This window comes from Colletotrichum scovillei (genome assembly GCF_011075155.1).
Source record: "Colletotrichum scovillei strain TJNH1 chromosome Unknown Contig00012, whole genome shotgun sequence".
NCBI classification, from domain to species: domain Eukaryota; kingdom Fungi; phylum Ascomycota; class Sordariomycetes; order Glomerellales; family Glomerellaceae; genus Colletotrichum; species Colletotrichum scovillei.
The window spans coordinates 641284-659919 of record NW_023336270.1 but is presented as its reverse complement, the minus strand read 5'-3'; the positions used below and the strand labels follow the sequence as shown (position 1 = coordinate 659919).

The following is an 18636-nucleotide window of genomic DNA, read 5'->3' as shown; positions in this document are numbered from 1 at the left end:
CAACCATTCTACCGAACAGCGATGTTTTCGAGTTTCGCACTTGGTATTTATCGTCTCAGAGAACTTTTTGGAAGACCCTGCCTTCGAAATTTACCGCTATATTCCATCGAAAAGCAACTCGATCAACAATAATAATTGAGAACTACACATCTTACCCTAGTATCTTTCGCAGGCACGGAGTTATTCCAGTCTGTCGACGCCACAATCTTCTTTATACGAGTCACATATTCAAAAACAAATCAAGAATCGAGGTCATTGTTTAATTACTCCAAATCAGTCATATCTTCTTCATGGAATTCATCTATCCAATAACACCGGCAACCATGGGCTTCAGCTGCTGCTCAACGTAGTTGGGGTTTCTCCACTCAGACCAGTCCGCGTTCAACAGACCCCACGACTCCTCAAAGTTCTGCGTTCCCTGGCGGATGTAGTAGCTACCCACCAGAACCCAGATGAAGAAGCTGCCCTGGATCTGGGGCAAGTAGGATGCCAGGCACGTCGAGTACGTGTTGAGGTATGTGTTGTCGTTCATGTTGAAGCCAAACTCGGTCAGCGCCACGGGGAAGACATTGACCGTCACAGGGTCCGATGCATTCATGGCCTGGAAGCCCTTGGTGTACAGGTTGTTGCTCAAGCTCGCGCAGCTGCCGATGGAGCCCTCGTAGTTATGGATCTCGAGAACGAGCTTGTCGGCGTAGCCCTCGAAGTCAGACAGCTGGAACGTGCCGTTACCGGGCGTCAACGCCGTGCCGCGGAAGACGGGTGCGACGGTAGTGTCGTAGTTGAGACCAGAGAGGAAGATGAGAAGGCCAGGGTTGGCGCCGTTGATGGCGTTGGTGCCGTCCTGGATGTACTTGTACCAATCCTGCCAGTTGTACGAAGCAGCGACCAGCTCGGCGTTATCCGTGGCCTCACGAAGCTCGTTGCGGAGAGACATGGCGACGAGAGCAGTCCACGATTTTCCCTGGCGATGGTTATCAGCTTGGGTTCAAGAGTATTCTGCTTTCTTTCGATTCACTTACATGGTTGGCCATGTAGGTCAGGCCGCGCACCCACTTGGCGGCATCGAACTCGCGGTCTCCCCACCAAGTGTTGCCGTCATTTCCAGAGCAGCACCACTTGCCGGTGGACATGTGGTTATCGAGGAGGATGTAGACTTCCTGCTTAGCGCATTCGGCAGCAATGGCATCGTACACCTTTGGGGCTATGTGTCAGCGGGTGTCAAACGTCGCGAAAGAGCTGATGACTTACCTCGAGACGGGTGGTCGCCTCCGTGAAGGAAGGGTTGTTGGCCAGGACCTGAGCGAGGACGGCGGTACCGTTGGTCTCACCGAGGCCGTTGATGAAAGCCGTCTTGATGTCAATGTCCTTGCCATCGTTGGCGTAGATCTGGTCGACGAGCTCAATGGCGTAGGTCAGACGGATGGCGTTCATGCCGATGCTCTTGATCTTAGACACGACACCCTCGACGGAGAGGAACTGCAGACCCTCTGGGACCATGACCTCGCCGTGGCCGGGCCAGTTGGTGCCGGCGAACTGGATGTGGTTGCCAGCGGCATCCACCGCCCAGCGACCGTCCGTCACAAGCGGACCATTGGGCCAGCTGGTCTGTCTGGCCTGGGGAAGAGCGGCGCAAAGAGGCGCGACGGAGCTGGCGACGGCCAGAAGGGAGGTGAAGAACTTCATGATGTCGGGCAGTTTTGACTGAGAAACCGACGCGTCCGAGATGGGAGCTATCACTACAGAGAAGGTCGCAATGGCATCATCTTGCGGGAACCTTTGGGATCTTATACGACCCCAAAAGTTCACAGAGCATGCAGCTCGGAAGCATTCCCGCTCCAATCGAGCACTCGCCGTTGCTACCTCATCCCACGGACCGAGAGCGGGACCTGCAGCCAGACCAGGAACGCGACACTGACATCACGAGCATTGGCGGCAGTAGCTAAGCCTTGGGAGGGTGCAACGTTCCTTGAATCAACGGTCGTCATTGTCATGACTAGTCTTCGACCGCCTCCCCAGGCCGCAGCGGGGCATCTCTCGGGTGCTCCCTCAGGTCATGATACCAAGTTGCCAGGGTAGCGACGAACCTCGGGGGGGGCTTTCGCCCGAGAAGACGAGCACAGCCGGGGCAGACATACTCTTGGGGACGGAAGCCAAGGGTCCAAGATTTACCATTGAGTGGACGCTAGGGAGTCAGGCGATGATTGTCGCCAGGAACAGCAAGCTTGTGCCGGACGGCGTGAGGTCGGCTCCCGCCTTTTTCGAGAGAAGCTGAGGCCTGAAGAGATTCTTGCGTCCCGCCCCCGCATCGCTTGTCAAATATGCCGATGGGGAAAACGACGGATCCCGGCTCCCCAGCTCTGATTCCTTTAGTGCTGGTGTTCCCCACACTCCGACCCCCCTCTCTTCATCGAACCGCTCAACGGCCCACGCATCCCCAAATCGGCCGGTTCTGCGCGATCACAAGATACTAGTCTGGATGGTTGACGTTGCATGGGGGTGGAGAAGATAGCTTTCACCGTGACCCGGCTCCGTGATCCCCGCAAGCCGAACGAAACAAAGTCTGAAATATACGAAAGAAAACAGACAATAGCGGAGACGACGTGCCTGACAGGGAAATGCCCGCTGCCGATCAAGAGCCGGACCACAAAGACTAAATGTGGCAGTTGGGGAAACAGGCAAGCGGGGATAGCTTTCGAACGATCTGAATGGCGCGCAAGTTCGGACGGACGAGTTCTCGCGAGGAACTCTCACCAGCATTTGGCTCCACTGCGATACCTTGGAACGATGAGGCGGATCCTCTGCCATTATTGGTTCTCATCATGCACGAGAATCAATTGACACGTGCTACTAAATTCTCTCGACGCTCGATGACGACAACTTCACAAACTAACAGCTTCAAAGGTGAAGCAGTGGGGTTGTCTGACCCCAGCTTCAACCAAGCCATCCTCGGTAGAAACAACAATGTCGACCTTTCCGGCCTCGCTCTCACGCCCTCGCCCTGAACTCCAACAACGGTCCATCCTTCATACTCGTAAATGTGTCGTACAACTGCATCTCCGAGACCCGTCTCCGGCCCTCGTCCAAATCTGCGCGTCCCTCAGCCGGGTCAAGTACGCCCACCGCCTTGCGCACGTCGTACAAGAACAACGTCCTCGCCAATGCGGTCGACATCTCAGCATACGCGAGCCCCTTGCCAATACATCCTCTGGCTCCAATCGAGAACGGACAAAACGCGCTCTGCGCCCTGGCCGTGTCGGCCTCGGTCGTCTCCCGACCACCAAACAAAGGGTTCGCCGCGCCGACGATCCATCGCTCGGGGACGTAGTCGTACGCTGAGGGGAAGTAGTCCTCGTTGTGGTGGATCGTGTAGTGCGGTGTGCCGACGACGGTTCCTGCTGGAATGTGCGCGCCGTCAATGGTCATGCCGCCCGCGAGAACCTCGCGTGGGAGGAGGCCACCGACGGAGGGGGACAGACGCATCGCCTCGTCGATGCAGGCACGGAGGTAGGTGCATGTGTTGATTGTCGCGCCTTGACGGATCTCCTCGACTTCGGAGAACTTGCTACGGATTTCGGCGGTTGCGCGCTGGAGCGCCGCGGGGTTACGGGAAAGGTAGAAGAGGGTCGCTGCCATGGCTGTTGACGTGGTGTCGGCGCCGGCGATGATGCTGACTTGTGTGTTAGTCTTGGCTCACATCTCTGTGCCTCGAAACTGGCTAGGAGCAGTATGGACTTACAGCAGGTTCGACTCGCCCCAGAGCTCTGGCGTCGAGAAGCCCAGTCCAGTCTCCGGGTCGCGTGCCTTGAGGAGGTAGTAGAAGAAGTCGCGTCGATCCGTATCTTCGCCAAGCTTCGTCCGCTCCGTCAACTGCGCCTTGCTGTAGGCCATGTAACGCGCGCGTCCTGCCGCAATGGTCGGGAAGAGGAGCTTGTCAAGCTTGAGCTTGTCGACGATGGGCATGGTACCGCACTGTCGTCCGTCAGTTCACGTTCCTCTCAAACTACTCCGTCGACGACGTCTACTCACAAGAAGATGCCTCTTGGTCGCCGCGGCGATCAAGTCCAACGCAAACCGGTTATCGGGTGCCTCGAGCATATGGAATGCTTTTCCAAACGACAAGTCTCCCAAGATATCCATGGCGAGGTAGTTACACCAGTCCGTCATATTCTTGGGCGTCGACCACCCCTTTGTCTCAGCGGACGCGCCGCGACCAATCTCGGCGGTGAAGGAGCGCACGTTACCGATGATGTAGCGCTCCATCTCCTTCATGGCCGAGTCGGAGAAGCCGTGGGCGAGGACGCGGCGCTTGCGAGCGTGGACGTCCTTGTCGCGGGCGTTGTGGGTGTTGGGCGCCGGGTGGACAAAGGCGTTGTAGAACTCTGCCTTGCCGACGTTGGAGCGGAAGCCGTAGATTTCCTTGAGGGCCGTGGCGGAGTTGAAGGAGACCGAGTTGGGGCCGAAGCGGACGATTTTGCCTTGAGTGTGTTAGTAGTGCTGGCCCTTCTGCTCACTCCCGATTCCTCTCTCCTTCTCATCCTCTTCTGCCCTCTCTGGCAATGCCTTCTCGCCGGCTCCAAAGCGTATGAGGGATGAATCGGGATGAGTGCTGAATACGAGTAAGTGACGTACCGTATTGCTTGTGAAGCTTGTAGAAGTCGAGATGTCTGTCGCCGTTCCAGGCGTGATAAAGCTGGTATCCATCCGTGACCTTTGCGATGAACGGTCCTGGGTACTTTGCCAGAGGATGGAAGAAGATGCGGTACACGACGATACCGGCGACCTATATCATTGACTGTCAGATCGGGTCCATCCACTCTCTTACCAACGTAGCTGGGGCTTCATAGAGAAGCTTCTTTGCGTGAATGGTGACATTGATGAACTTACGTAGAGCACGCCTCCCACGGCGGCGAGGCCTAGCCAGGCCCAGAGATGACTTGAATCCATATTCACTGTTCCTTTTCCTCTCGATTCAACGGTATGGTGTTGTCAAGCAGCAGCCGTTTGTCATCCGCCGTTTTGAGTGACCTCCACACAGCAGTGAAACTCTCACGAAGCCGTGAATATAGTTCGATATAGTAGTATGCCAAACACCAAGTTCGGTCCTTTTCCCAATAAAGTCTTTCCAGCTTTCTTTCTTTCTTCACAGCAATCTCACCTCACGTCTCATCCGTGTCTTCCGGCGAGAAGGAGGGGTGCACCTCTCTTCTTATTTGTCTTACACGTTCCCTAACCCATTCCCGGCCTGCTACCCATCGGCTTTCCACGGTCCAAGACGGGAATGGATGACGGCGCTGGCGGGTGTGCGCTTTTACCCCACGCCGCAAGGACCGGGATGGACACGAAATTGGAGAAATGACAATAGGCGGGACGATGTACGAGGCACTGTGGACGTGCCAAAATATCAGCTGTAACAAGTGACACAGTCCCCATGCGCAACACGTCTTACCTGCCCCAAGGTGCCTGGCATTGATTACCACCGGTATCTACCTTACCTTGGGTGCGCCTGGAAGAAAAGAGGCGGGCAAAGGCGCAGGTCCGTCTTATCACGCTTGCGCCCGCCCAACCTTCCTGTTTCGGGTGACCTTTGAAAGCGGGAGTTAGTTGGAACGCTGCGGCTACTCGCGGGGATACACAGAGAAAGGGAGGTTGAGACTTGAGAACAGACGGACTTGGGTCTGTTAGTGATGCCGCAATACCTGCTTACCCCAGACTTTTCGTTCCCAATTCTCTTCTCGGCTCGTTCAGCCCGTAGATAGCCACCCTGCCATGGGTTCAATACGCAGTAGTTCCATGCTCCACCAAGATCTCGCATCTGCTATTACCCACCCAGCAAGCTTCCCCCGCCCCAATCCACGCCCGCCAAAAACCAAACGAATGCAAGATGTGTGGATGGTATGGCGCTCCCCCGGCAGCAAGGTTTCGCAAGTGTGCATGTGAGCCAACCGGAGACGAGGCAATTACACATTCCATGCGCGGTGAGTAAGGGTCACCCTCATTGCTCACGGCGCCTCTTGGTCTTTCTTGTCTCTTTGCCGAGTCCTGGTACGCTCTGGCTCTTTTCCGTCCCCCTCTTTCCCGACATTCTTGGCCTGTCTTACACCATTCCCGAACATCCCTTTCCCGACGGTCTTCTTCTTTCCCGAGGATTTGGAGAAATTGGAGATACTGGACGAATAATTGATGTGAGAATTGCATCGGGCTCGGCTTTCGGTGGTGGAGTTCCCTTTCTTTCCCCGCTTTACACCGTCACCGTTGCGGGTTCTGCGGAGAAGACGGGGGGAAGAAGGTTAAGCTGAATGGCGGGGGAGGAATTCCGCTCCAGGTCCGCGGTTCGTGAACTCGTTTGGCGACGGCTTGAGGGCTTGGAGGATTCGACTTGTTGTGGGCTCATTTTTGACGAGGTGTGAGGGTTTGGAGTGTTATTGACGGGCCGGATGATTGTCACGGAGATACACGCATAGATACACACACATACAAGAAGTCCTGGGCTTCTCACCCAACAGTTCTAACCCAACTTGGGTAGCAATGCAAACCTTTGGGCAAGGCACCTCGTACTTCCACAGCTCTGAATTCACCTAACAGGGTGATAGGAGCAGTAGTGTTCATGGTGATGGCGGCATCTAGGTCGTGATCTCGTTGTGGACGCTTGCCGTTTTCCTGTTCGACGTTTAATCTCAGTACACATCTCATACCAACGCTACGTCTCTCTCCGCCAACTACCTCCTTTCCGATTATATTCTGGATGCAATATACCAAGAAAAGGTAGAGGTAAAAGTCTTTCTTCTTCATGTGGAAGATCCCTGCTTGATACATCAATTCGGGTCTTTCTCAAGTATCTCAACTACCTACATCCTCTAGTACCAACAGCTTTGCTATGATGACTTCAGTGGCACCGTACTTTCTTGCAGACGCAGGGGATGCCTGATCATACTGGCGGAAAGAGGGAGGATCATTTTATAGCCTGCTTACTCGTGTAATGGGCAACAGGAATCATGGGTACCCGCAGTCCAAGGTCCTTTCCTATCATCACGGCGGACTTCCGTCGAGGCCGCACCCCTGGGAATCCAGTCACCCACAACTTTCTAGATACCGAATCGAGATAATCGACTCGGTGCGAAACCAGTCTGGGCCGGCTCATCTTCCCGAAACATCAAACGTGTGCAACTAACTGGAAACGGTCCGTCTGAGAGGCCAAAATCTATCGTAGCGGACACACCATTCATATGTAAAGAGCGACAGGACCTAATGAGCCCCTGAGCAGGCAGAATCGCGATGGTGTGTTGACCGCGTATAAGACGAAACCGAATTCTAGAACATGCATCTCATGGAGAAAGTGTCTGGGTTGGGTGATCGGTTGTATAAGGCTCCTTGTACTCGCGGTGTGCGTTCCCCAGACACAGAGGTGTGCTACTAAGTTTACCTCGTACAGTGATGCTTTAGGATCAAAGGTGTGTGTGTGCATGAAGTCACTACTCTTCACTCTTATCGGAGTGGTCTCGAACGAATACGTCAACAACGATGCCTGAAAGCCAGAAATACCGGCGTCAAGGTCGAAGAAAAGGTTGAAAGAAGCGGTATTGAGACACAGCGATGCGAGGCAACGGAAGAACGGTACGGTGATGGCGGGATTGAGAGGTAGAAACGTGCCTCAGCAGCAACTCTCACACCAAACGCTCAAACACTCAAAAGCTCATTGAACAGGTTCTCGCATTGTATTAAGTATGTACGCCCCCAACCTCCGCCACCAACATAAGAAAACATTCAACATTACAACCCTTCATCCGATCCCAACCCCCATAAACTTCGTTTTCGTTTCCATAAATCAATGATTGTAGTACCTCGGCTCGTTAAAGACGTGGTACCGGTGATCCCGCACGCCCTGGCCGCGGAACATGGCCGGGAACCGCCAGCCCTGCGGCACCTCCTCCTCCGTGACGCGCTTATTCCGCGTGTTGTCGTCCACCGCCTCGATCTGCAGCGCCTCGTCCTTGGACTGCGGGATGACAAACTTGGCCACCTGCAGCTCCGTGTCGGTGATGGTGCTGCGGCTGACGCGCGCGTAGCCAGTGCGCTTGAGGCCCTTGTAGAGGATGTACTCGCACCAGCGGTCCCAGTCGGTCGGGTCGACGTCGTGCATGCCGGACGTGCTGCTGACGTAGGTGTTGTAGTTACCCTGCAGGGGCTTGGTGACGAGGTAGGACAGCAGGACGGAGGGGTTCTTTGATTCGCCCATGAGCTTGGAGAGGTACTCGGTCTGCAGGCGGCGGTCTTCGGGGTCCTCCTCTTGTCCGGAGTGGAATACGAAGACGTCGACCTCCTGGCCGTAGACGTCGAGGGTAGCGGCGATGGCGGGCGCGAGCTCGCCCACGGGACTGGGGAGCAGGTGGTGCGTCGACTTGAGAATCGGGAATTTGGACAGCAGCGCGGAGCCCCAGGTGTGCTTGTTGGGGCCTGGGCCGTAGTCGACGTACATTCCGAGGTCCTCGGCAAGGAACTGCGTGGTATCGCGGTTGCCCATGATGATGCGCTGCAGGTCGGACTCGAGGAGGCCTACCACATCCAGCTCGAGCTCCTTGATGAGGTCGCGCATGCGGTACTCGGAAGACCACATGTCGTTGTCGAGGGAGAAGTGGATGGTCCAGATACCGGCCGTCATGATGCGATCTTCAGGGTGGTACGGCTTGTAGTCGTTGGTAGGGAAGCGCATGAAGGCTGCGGCCAGGAAGACGATGTTGATAAAGGCGGCTGCAATTGTGTTGTACTTTTTGTGCTGCGACGGGGATGCGCGGCGGGTATCGCGGCGACGGGCCTGCGAGGAGGTGAGATCGAAGACACCGGCGCCGATGAGGATGAATGTTGTCATCATGACCCAGTCAGTGTGCTCGCGAACAAGGGGGCCACCAGGGACAAATGCATAGGCGACGACCCAGACGTGGAACAGCACCATGAAGTTGTAGATGAAGAATCCAAGACCAAATGTCGTGCCAGGGCTTCTCTTGGCGGCGGTCGAAAGGAATGGCACAGACAGACCCATCAAGTAGAAGGCGGTGGTAAGAGCACCATAGTAGCCGAACCAGTGGTGATACGAGGTCAAGACGGCCGCGCCAACGCAGCCAACACCGTAGGCAGTCCACGAGCTCATCAGAGAGGGACGGTAGAGGCCAACCAAGAGACCAGCAGTCATTGCGACAATAGTCATCCAGCCGTAGGTGTTGGCAGTAGGCCCCCTGATCGGGTAGCCGTCCCAAACCCAGAGGATCATGGTGCTGGTGTCGGAGAGCAGGGAGTGAATGCCGAAGAACAGACCGCCAACGCCAAAGGCAGCAAGGACCGAGGAACCACCCTTCTTGGAGTCTTCCGGGATATCGCCGCTAGTCAGGGGCGCCCTGCGGGTGAACCGCAGAGCAGCTACAACGGCAATGGCGAAGCCGGTCGCGTTCCAGCCTCCGTTGGCGGCGTGCATAACAGGCCATAGCGGGTTGTTGGTCCACCATATGAACTTGGCCGTGGAAGAGGCGACGAGGCCAAGAGTCCAAGCCATGATTCTGGATTCGAGACGGCTCTGATGGGCTCTCTCGGACCAGAACGAAGCAGTCCAGCCAAGGCAGGACGTGGCCACGGCGAAGCCGACGGTGAAGAGACGGTAGGCAGGGTCAAGAACCTGGTACGCCAGCAGGCCGACCAGCGAGATGAGGTGGATCGCGCGCTGATTGTTGACGACGAGGGAGCGAACACTGCGAATGCCCAAGATTGCGGGCAAGATGGTTGACATGACAAAGGCCTCGTAGCCAGAGATGCCCATGTGCCAGAGGGGGAAGTACCACACCAAAACTCCCAAGCTGGTCAACATGGACCAAAAGATGAAGCCGTGGTAGACATCGGCGGCGGTGTCGAGGGCCTCGGTCCAGGTAAATCGGCCAGTCAAGAGGTTTGCGCTCGCCTTTTCCTTCCTTGAAGCAAGTCAGCTATTGCTCCTCTGATCACGATAGTCTGCAAAACTTACTGCTTCTCAAGCACGGCGGACGGAACGGATGACCGATTCTCACTATAGCAAGACTTAGATTGTGCTCTTCAACTGGATCTATTTTTTGTGCCTGGTGTACAATATGTACAAGACTATTTTGGGAGCCATTGGACGTACCCCTTGCTTGCTCCCTTGACATCCTTGATCACCACTTCGAACGTGTTGAAGTCGAGAGCCGTCACGGCGTCAAAGGCGACGTCGAAGAGGATGAGGGCCCATTCGAAGAAGGCGTAGATCGTGTAAGCTGTGCGCGGTTAGCTACAACGCTCGTGCGCAAACCCTCCAAGGCCGAAAAGCTTACCTCCCGCAACGCGGTGAACCTTGTGCTGGATGAAGAAGTAGATCAAGGGCACCAGGGTACCGAAGAAGGAGCTGGCAATCAGCTTGCGATACTTGATGGCCTGGGGGTTCGGCGGGCTCAGCATGACGCATCCAATTGTCCACGGGAGAGATGCGACAATGTAGGAGATCATGAAGATGTCGTGCCAGTCGTGGTCGTCCGTCGAGGTTACGTAGGTGAAGCCACCGCACATGCATGTGCGCAAAATGCCCATCGCCAGGGTAAACTTTGGCAGAGTCTGTCCGGGTCTCCGCGTCAAGAGATACCACAGTCCGACGAGTGCGAATCGCGGGCCCGAGGTGATTGCGATGAAGAACATGAAGAAGGACCGCTCGGGGTATCGGTCGCCAATTGTCGCGGAAACGGAGGGGAACCACTCGTCGGGGTATCCGTACCACTCATTTTGGACAATCTTGTGGTAATGCAGCGAGACGCCTACAATGAATGCGCTGATGAAGGCAGCTATCGTGGAAAGTCAGCTTTGGAAGCTTTCCGGACGGTCGTACGACCACGAAAAGTGCCCCGCGACAGCATCGCGACCAGCGGCGGCAACAACTCCGGGCGCAAAAAAGACTTACTGTAAGCTGTAGCAGTATGCAGGTAGCTGATCCATTGGCCATTGAAGACCAGCGCGACGCCGCCGTCCTTGTCTTTGTACCTTGACGCCATTGCGAACCTCTACTTTCTCTGAACCTCTCTCTCTCTCGGGGGGAGTGGTTTCTCGAAGTCTCTCTCAGCTCGAACGACAAAAACAAAGAGAAAAGAAGCTCATCCGGGGGATCCGGGGATGCAATGACACGAGCTGACGAGGGGGGGAAGAACTTAGAAGGATGAATGGAGGGGGAGGGCCGAGAGAAGGGCGGAAATAAGAAAGAATTGTGCCTGGCAATTGCACAACTAATTAACCAGCATGCCTCGGCGGCCCGCGGATGGGGAATCGATTGGATCGAAGGGAATCGCGCGGTTGGGTGTCGTGGGAGTTTTGCAACAGTGCGGCCCCTGACCGTGGAGTCTTTGGAGAAAGAAGTTGCAAGGTTTCCGTGACGGTACGGAGTCTTTTCTGCTAAGGTTGTTGAACGTAAACAGTCCAAAATGTTTGGCGCCGACAGGGAAGATGACAGAAGCGGCACCCGTGGGACACGCGACCGGGAGACGACGGAGCTTTGAGCTTGCCGGTGATGGAGCGATGCTGACGCTGAGGCCTGAACGCTACCTTGGTGTACCGGGGGACAGCAAGGTGCTGATGCACGCAAGGGCAAGCTCTTCGGGGTTAAAGCTACTTGACAAGGTACCTCAAGGTGTCGGGGGTTAGTCCCAATTGGGACCGGGCACGACAGGGGGAGCTTGGCACAAGGCTGAAGTCCGTGACGTCCGTCTTTTCGGACTCCTCTCTCCAGCCACAGCTTCACGGACCACTCAGAGTCCACTCTCGGCCAGGGGAGCCAGACCATGCCAGATGCCCCGCTTTAAAGTTTCGGTCTTCTTTCTCAGCCTTGTCAACTTTTTTTCCTAGACTGGGTTTTCCCTCTTCTTGATCTGCAGCATCAGGTAGAGAGTATCTGTGCAGCACATCTCGGCCAGACGACTCGAACCCCGTGCTCGATATCACACAGTCGCAATCATGTCGGTCGCTGAAAAGGCCCGCTTCTACTTGGAGCGTTCTGTTCCCCAATTGCGCGAATGGGAGGAAAAGGAAATCTTCACAAAGGTACGACACCATCCAATCTAGGACCCCTCCTTAAGCACCAGTCACCCCCCCATCATCCTCACTACTGATTTCCCTAACAATCACCATAGGATGAGATCCGTACAATCGTGCAGAAGCGCAGCGACTACGAGCATCGCATCCTCGCCCCCCGCTCCAACCCCGACGACTTCACCGCCTACGCAAAATGGGAACAATCCCTCGAAGCTCTCCGACAGAAACGCTGCAAGCGGATGAAGATTGGTCACGTCACGTCCCAGCACACCACCCAGTCGCGCGTACTCGCCATCTTCGACCGCGCCGTCAGCAGACACCCCGGCAGAAAGGACCTGTGGCTCGAGTACCTCAAATACACCGCCGACGTCAAGGCCACCAAGCGCTGGCGCCGGACCATGGCCAGCGCCCTCCGCATGATGCCCACCGACGCCGACCTGTGGATCTTTGCCGGCCGGCGCTCGGCGTCCAACGGGGACATGGGCGGCGCGCGAGGATACTTTATGCGCGGGTGCCGCTTCTGCACGAGCGAGGGCACGCTGTGGATCGAGTACGCGCGGTGCGAGATGGAGTGGCTCGCCAAGATGCAGGCCAAGAAGGGCGGTAGCAAGAAGAAGGCGGAGCAGGAGAACCCGCTGGCCGGCGAGAAGATGGACGACGACGACGAGATCAAGCTCATTGACGAGGATGACGAGGAAGACGAGGACGAGGACGTTCTGAGCCTCCCCGTGCCCGGCAAGGAGAAGAAGAAGGCCATCGACGAGGAGGAGAGCAAGGCGCTCAAGCATAACCCGGCCCTGGACGGCGCCATACCGATGGCCATTTTCGACATTTCGAGGAAACAGCCGTTCTACAACCCCGAGGTGGCCGAGCGCTTCTTTGACATGTTTGCCTCCTTCGCCAAAGTCTCGTCCGCGTCCAAGATTCTCCAGCACGTCGTCGACGTCATGAGGGAGCAGGACGCCGCCCACCCGGCGACGTGGAACTGTTATATCCGCCTGCCCCTCGTCGGCGTCAGCCCCGACACGCCCGAGTTTCCTCTCGGCCTCCGCGAGGTTCTGTCGCGCCTGGGCAAGGGATTGGACGAGACGTCCGACAAGGCTGCGCTGGAGAGCAAGTCGCTGGTGTGGATCGAGCTTGTGCTCCTCTTCAAGGGTCTCGACGAGGGTATCAAGACCGTTTTGGAGCACACGAGAGAGCAGCTGCAGTCATAGCCCTGCCATTGCGCTGTGGGTATATGTTTATCGACTATATATGGATGCTGGTACAAAAAAAGGTGGAAGAAAAGAAGTATGGGTATTTAAAAGTGTTTTCGGCGCAGCACATTGGGAATTAGAAGCGGCCCCCGGCGGGATGTATCCAGTATCCCGAATTCTTGATACCACTTGCAGAGTCAGTCAGCCTAATCAAACAAGGTCAAATAAAGACAACCTTTTTCCTTCTCCCGCTCTGACTATGCTGCTGTGTAATTGGGAAACTTCTTTGACTCCTCAACAGTCTTATCCCATTCCCTGTCCTCGTCGAGCTCCTTGGCCATGCGGATGACTTCATCCCACTCTTCACGCGTAACCTTGTTGACGCTGAGACGAGACTGCTTCAGCAGCTCCATGTTCTGCAGAGGGCCATTACCGCGCGACTCCTTGAGCAGGCTCAGCGGCACGATGCGAGGGAACTTGTGCTCGATTTTGACGTGGACGAGGCTCCATTTGCTCCCGTCGTGCGGGGCACTGTCGTCGTAGTATGGGTTGTCATTGATGCATGCGTTCCCTGACAACCATGTTAGTCCATTGGCCTTATTGTATGGATGGGTCGGAAGGGGGCAGAACACACAGTCGGGCGAGTGCTCCTTGGCTATACTCATGATACCAACCACACCAGGCTCTTTACAATTCGAGTGGTAGAAGAAGGCCTTGTCGCCCTTTCGCATCCCCCGCAGGTTGTTCCTCGCGACATAGTTCCGAATACCTGCGCTTTTCGTCAATCGCTTGCTCCACACTCACACAGAAAAGTCCAGGACGATGAACCTACCCTCCCAGCCCTCGGGCGTCTTCTTGGCAGCCAAATCATCAATGGAGAACTTAATCTCATACCCGTCCTCGATGCGAACATCCGGCTCAGACTTCATGAGCCAGTACCGCGGGCCCGGCGGATCCCGTGGCTCCGCCTCGGCGTTGACGTCCGGGACGGGCGCATCGCGAAGGGCATTGAGTTCGTCCTTTGTCTTCTTTGGCGGCGCTTCCTTCTTCCCTGCCGCCGGCTTCTATTCATGCATGAGTAAACGAGGACCAAGAAATGAAAACAGGACAATTTCATTGTGATAGCCGGGGGGTAATTTCACTCAGCTTACCTTGGCTTTCTTGGCGGGCTTCGGCTTCGGTTCGTCCTCGTCCTCGACAGCCTCGGCTTTGGTCTCCTCTTCCTTCCCGATTGATGCTGCTGCTTTTCTCTTCTGACCTGCAGTGGGCTTGGGCGGAGGCGGAGATTGTGGAGCTTGCTTCTTGGTCTTCTTTTCTGTCTTGGAGGTGGGCTTCGGTTCCGCTGGCGATGGCTTCTTCTCATCCGCTACTGGGGCGGTGGTGAGGCGCGTCGATGACCTCAGACTGCGGGTGACGGCGGGCATTGTGAGAGTAACAACACGAGACCCAAGAACAAGTTGGGTATGTACGACTGGCAAATCAAGTAAGCACAAGGGCAAGATATGACTAGGTCTGTAAGTGAAGGTTGTGTGGCTTGTGATGCGTGCCAGTCGATGGAGCAAGCTCATCCCGGAGACGCGCAGCTGTGGTGGGTTCGCCGTTCTAGACTGAGGCGTGCAGCAGGTGGGACCAAAACCGTTGAACGGACGCATGGACCTCTAATTGATCACGTAATCGGCCGTCTCGACAAACGTCCGCGGTGACCGGTCACATTTTCCTTTTCATCATTCGCTTAGGCCTGGACGGACATGGGAGTTGCGAAATCTCCTCAGCAACCCACTTCAACAAGGTATCCGTATTTAAGTTTAAGTTGGGTCGATCGAGATCACCTAGTTGTTCATTGCACTGCATAAATGTCGACGTGCAGCTTGTCGTTATGAATTTGCGGGTTGAAGCCCACGTGTAGAAGACACAACGACTACGTAAGACATGTTGACAGGATCACGACCAAGTCCAATCTCCACCAAAAGTAACAAAAGACCACAATTGCTCTTTGGAACTTTCTCCATGTGATATTCCGGAACCCTTACTGTCAGACTGAGCAGTGAACAACTTGCATCTGTGATCCTGTGATGAGGCTCAATTAGTCCTCATTCTTGGGTCTCGTAGATGTTTACCATGTTCAAAAAAGGGCGTAGGGAGCACCAACCTGACCCACCCAGCTGAGTCTCATGAACCCCTCGCCAACATTCCCAATATCACCATCTTCGCCTCACATCAAACACCGCAATATAGCCAAACTCCCCAGAAACGCCCAAGATGTTAAAAGCGGCAGAAACAGCGCTCGCCGCAATCGGCAAAACACCCCTCGTCCGTCTCCGCCGAGTCGTCCCCGCAAACCACGCAGACGTCTACCTCAAACTCGAATACACCAACCCAACAGGCTCCCACAAAGACCGCATGGCCGCCGCCATCATCCAAGAGGCCGAGAAGAGAGGCGCCCTCAAGCCGGGGATGAAAGTCGTCGAGGCCACAGGCGGCAGCACGGGGTCTTCGCTCGCCTTCGTCTGCGCGGTCAAGGGCTACAGGTTTCAACCGGTTAGCTCCAACGCTTATGCGGTGGAGAAGCTCAAGACTATGGCGGCGTTTGGGGCCAAGGTTGATATTGTTCATAGTCCGAAAGGACGGATTACTGCTGATTTGATTCCTTCCATGATTCGGCGGGCGAAGGAGATTGAAGGGGAGGGGAATGTGTATTCTACGGATCAGTTCAATAACCGGGACGCCTTGGTTGGGTACGCGGCTTTGGGCCATGAGATCGTTGAGCAGGTTCCAGAGGGGGTCGATGTCTTTTGCGCTGCCGTTGGTACCGCCGGAATGGCGATGGGTGTCTCCGCAGTCTTGAAGGCAGCTAGACCAGAGACGCGCGTGGTCGTACTGGAGCCCGCTTCAACGGCCGTCATTACAGGAGGTCAAGCTGGTTCGCATGGTGTCGAGGGAATTGGTATCGGCTTTCTCCCTCCTCTCTTGGATAAGAAGCTGTATGACGAGGCGCGGGCCGTTTCGGAGGATGAAGCGCGTGTCATGTGTAGGCGTCTAGCTAATGACGAAGGCATTTTTGCGGGCGTGTCCACGGGTTTGAATGTGGTTGCTGCGATTCGGTTGGCGGCGGAGATGGGGGCTGGGAAGAGGGTGGTTACCATCGCGTGCGACTCGGGTCTGAAGTACTTGAATGGGGACTTATTCTCAACTCCGCAGTAGATTGCTTGCCGTTAAAGAAGACAATCCGGGGTTTTCTCAGGGTGAAGACTGAGTAGTCGGAATCGTTTACTGCGTCTCAAAGGGCTGGCAGTGTCACTCAGGTCAAGTTCAGGGGTCCACCAACTTGGTAGAGTGGAACACACATAGATGATAGAGATCATGAATATAGTAGTTATCAGTGTCATGGAGCAGAAGTTAAAAACAAAATGAAATTTTCGTTGTTGAATACGGAGCTAGCTAGAATGAAGAAAGCCTTTTGGAAGGCGAAAGAAAATGGAATCGTCCCCTATTCCAACATCGGTTTTTAGGAAGCCTCCCAACTTCCGCCGTCCATGCCAAGGGACATCTTGAAGAAGTTTGAACCCTGGCTAGAGGCATGCAACACCTTTTCAAGTCATTTACTCCTGGAAAACGACAAAGCGGACAATGTAGCCCTGAACAACACTGGTGGTGCGGGCGGCAGGACCGACAAGACCGTTGTAGGTGGTGGTGGTAACGTTGATGAGCTGGGGGTTCTGGCCCTCCTCGGTAGGGAGCTTGGCCCAGCGGAAAGTGTAGGAGATGACGCCGTTGTGAACGGTGGCGTTGACGAGTCTCAGGAACTCCTCGTTGAAGCTGGGCACGACGGAGATCTTCGAGTCGCCCTCGGCCTTCTGGACAACGGCAGTAATGGTGGTCTCGTGATCGGCGCCGAGGCCGAGATGGATGGGAGACAAGACGCTGCCGATGGCGGTGTTATCGTGCTTGGTGAAGTCTATGCCGGTGGTGGGGACGACACCCTCGAGTCCGGTGTACTTGATCTCAATCTCCTTGGTGCCGTCGGCGGTGTCGACGAAGACGGTCTTGTTATTGAAGTGAGAGGTGGGGAGGTTAATGTGGAACTTTGTGGTAACGTCCTGGATATCGCGGACTCCCGGGGGAAGCACGCCGCCGAAGAAGCCCTGCAGGGCGAACTTGAGGCCACCGACGAAACCCTCGACACGAACAAACTTGGGACCGAGGACGACGGCGGGGACCTGAGCTGTGAGGACGAGCTCGCGGGTCTTGCTGTCGTAGAGAGCAGCGAGCTTTGAGGCGGAAAGGAGGTGAGCCATTGTGAAATCTGTGTTTCGTAGTGAGATGGGAAAAGAAAGTTGAGGTGGATGGTTGAGGCTTATAGAGATGATAGTGAAAAGTGAAGAAGCTGATTGTGGTGATGAGGAGAAGAAGACATTTTCAGGGGAAATATTTTTGGTCTTTATACAACAGACTCCAAAGTATAAAAGCAACTGGACCCTTACTTGTTCACTCCACGTTTTTCAGCTTCTTCTGAACTTGGATAGAAACATCACGGAAGATCCGCAAGCATGCCATTACAGACCACCATCTTTTTCGCGGCTGAGGATACACATCTCCTTTGGCATCTCGGATGGCAGTTGACCTAACCAGAACAGGTAAGATGCATCTCATGAAGACGCTCTAGATTTCATGTTTTCTTCTACTGCTGCGATCAGTTGAACGCTCCTGGAAACTGAAGTCCAGGCTGGAAGCTACATGGAGGAGACGATGAGAATAGCATAGCACATGTTATGCTTGTGGCACATGTCATCTTCTAGGTGCTTTAACTTTGGAACGAATTGGTCCACTTGGATAGAGTCCCAGAGACTATAGCATGTAGCTCATGATCAATGTCACCAGACATATGGTTCGAACTTTTGCGATTCGCAGCTCTTCTCTACAATGAATCCCGAACCCTTAAGGTCACAGCGATCTTTGTGGCAGAAACGTCCCGCTGGCATCGACCTGACGTGGGCCATGACATACTTTACAATATTGTTCGACGATCACGACCATTCTGCTCGCACCAGACTCGACCCTGGAATTATGTGGCTGGCTCAAAGCTTGTAAAGGAATACCATATGTCGTTCAGTAGCCAATGAACACCCGGCGTGGCTTAGATACAAGTATGAGGTTGAAGCAAGAAGCAGGACTGCCAGAGCATTCCACCACGGACTATCAACTGCAGCTGACAGAAATCGCGGCCCAAAAAATTCATGTCACCGAGTGGTGGGCGGTGGCGGCGTGGCGCTTTGAAAACAACCGCAACCCACGAGTCGAACGACGAGGCGCCTCGTCTATGGCACGACATTCCTCCAACTGTCGCCATCGGCCATCCTCTCCCCCGCGCCAAGGG

At 55.2% G+C, this 18636-nt stretch overlaps 7 protein-coding genes across 7 annotated transcripts; 2 read left to right on the top strand and 5 right to left on the bottom strand.

Annotated features, from left to right (window-relative positions):
- Positions 1–301: 301 nt before the first annotated feature.
- HER10_EVM0005678 (beta-1,6-galactanase) lies at positions 302–1686 on the bottom strand (the record flags this gene model as incomplete). Its single annotated transcript, XM_035475284.1, has 3 exons — positions 302–964; positions 1023–1196; positions 1252–1686. 3 exons carry the CDS (start codon positions 1684–1686, stop codon positions 302–304), a joined length of 1272 nt encoding a protein of 423 aa, XP_035326188.1.
- A 1228-nt stretch (positions 1687–2914) lies between these two features.
- On the bottom strand, positions 2915–5477 carry HER10_EVM0003362 (cytochrome P450). Its single transcript, XM_035473042.1, has 5 exons — positions 4888–5477; positions 4633–4783; positions 4030–4478; positions 3740–3972; positions 2915–3670 (listed from the first exon to the last, which is right to left on the bottom strand). The coding sequence occupies exons 1-5, from the start codon at positions 4945–4947 to the stop codon at positions 2989–2991; spliced, it is 1575 nt and encodes a 524-aa protein (XP_035326115.1). The 5' UTR covers positions 4948–5477; the 3' UTR covers positions 2915–2988.
- Positions 5478–6538: 1061 nt separating this feature from the next.
- Positions 6539–11531, bottom strand: HER10_EVM0001975 (Frag1/DRAM/Sfk1 family protein). Its single transcript, XM_035471706.1, has 5 exons — positions 10946–11531; positions 10329–10829; positions 10145–10271; positions 10007–10048; positions 6539–9953 (listed from the first exon to the last, which is right to left on the bottom strand). The coding sequence occupies exons 1-5, from the start codon at positions 11034–11036 to the stop codon at positions 7826–7828; spliced, it is 2889 nt and encodes a 962-aa protein (XP_035326075.1). The 5' UTR covers positions 11037–11531; the 3' UTR covers positions 6539–7825.
- A 384-nt stretch (positions 11532–11915) lies between these two features.
- HER10_EVM0000082 (U3 small nucleolar RNA-associated protein 6) lies at positions 11916–13280 on the top strand (the record flags this gene model as incomplete). The annotated part of the gene is made up of 2 exons (XM_035469877.1): positions 11916–12075; positions 12165–13280. Exons 1-2 carry the CDS (start codon positions 11989–11991, stop codon positions 13278–13280), a joined length of 1203 nt encoding a protein of 400 aa, XP_035326007.1. The 5' UTR covers positions 11916–11988.
- A 46-nt stretch (positions 13281–13326) lies between these two features.
- Positions 13327–14865, bottom strand: HER10_EVM0001108 (uncharacterized protein). Its single transcript, XM_035470868.1, has 4 exons — positions 14414–14865; positions 14095–14326; positions 13897–14031; positions 13327–13833 (listed from the first exon to the last, which is right to left on the bottom strand). The coding sequence occupies exons 1-4, from the start codon at positions 14828–14830 to the stop codon at positions 13520–13522; spliced, it is 1098 nt and encodes a 365-aa protein (XP_035326041.1). The 5' UTR covers positions 14831–14865; the 3' UTR covers positions 13327–13519.
- Positions 14866–15521: 656 nt separating this feature from the next.
- HER10_EVM0005202 (uncharacterized protein) lies at positions 15522–16463 on the top strand (the record flags this gene model as incomplete). Its single annotated transcript, XM_035474825.1, has 1 exon — positions 15522–16463. One exon carries the CDS (start codon positions 15522–15524, stop codon positions 16461–16463), a length of 942 nt encoding a protein of 313 aa, XP_035326174.1.
- A 398-nt stretch (positions 16464–16861) lies between these two features.
- On the bottom strand, positions 16862–17557 carry HER10_EVM0005276 (uncharacterized protein; the record flags this gene model as incomplete). Its single annotated transcript, XM_035474898.1, has 1 exon — positions 16862–17557. One exon carries the CDS (start codon positions 17555–17557, stop codon positions 16862–16864), a length of 696 nt encoding a protein of 231 aa, XP_035326177.1.
- Positions 17558–18636: the final 1079 nt, after the last annotated feature.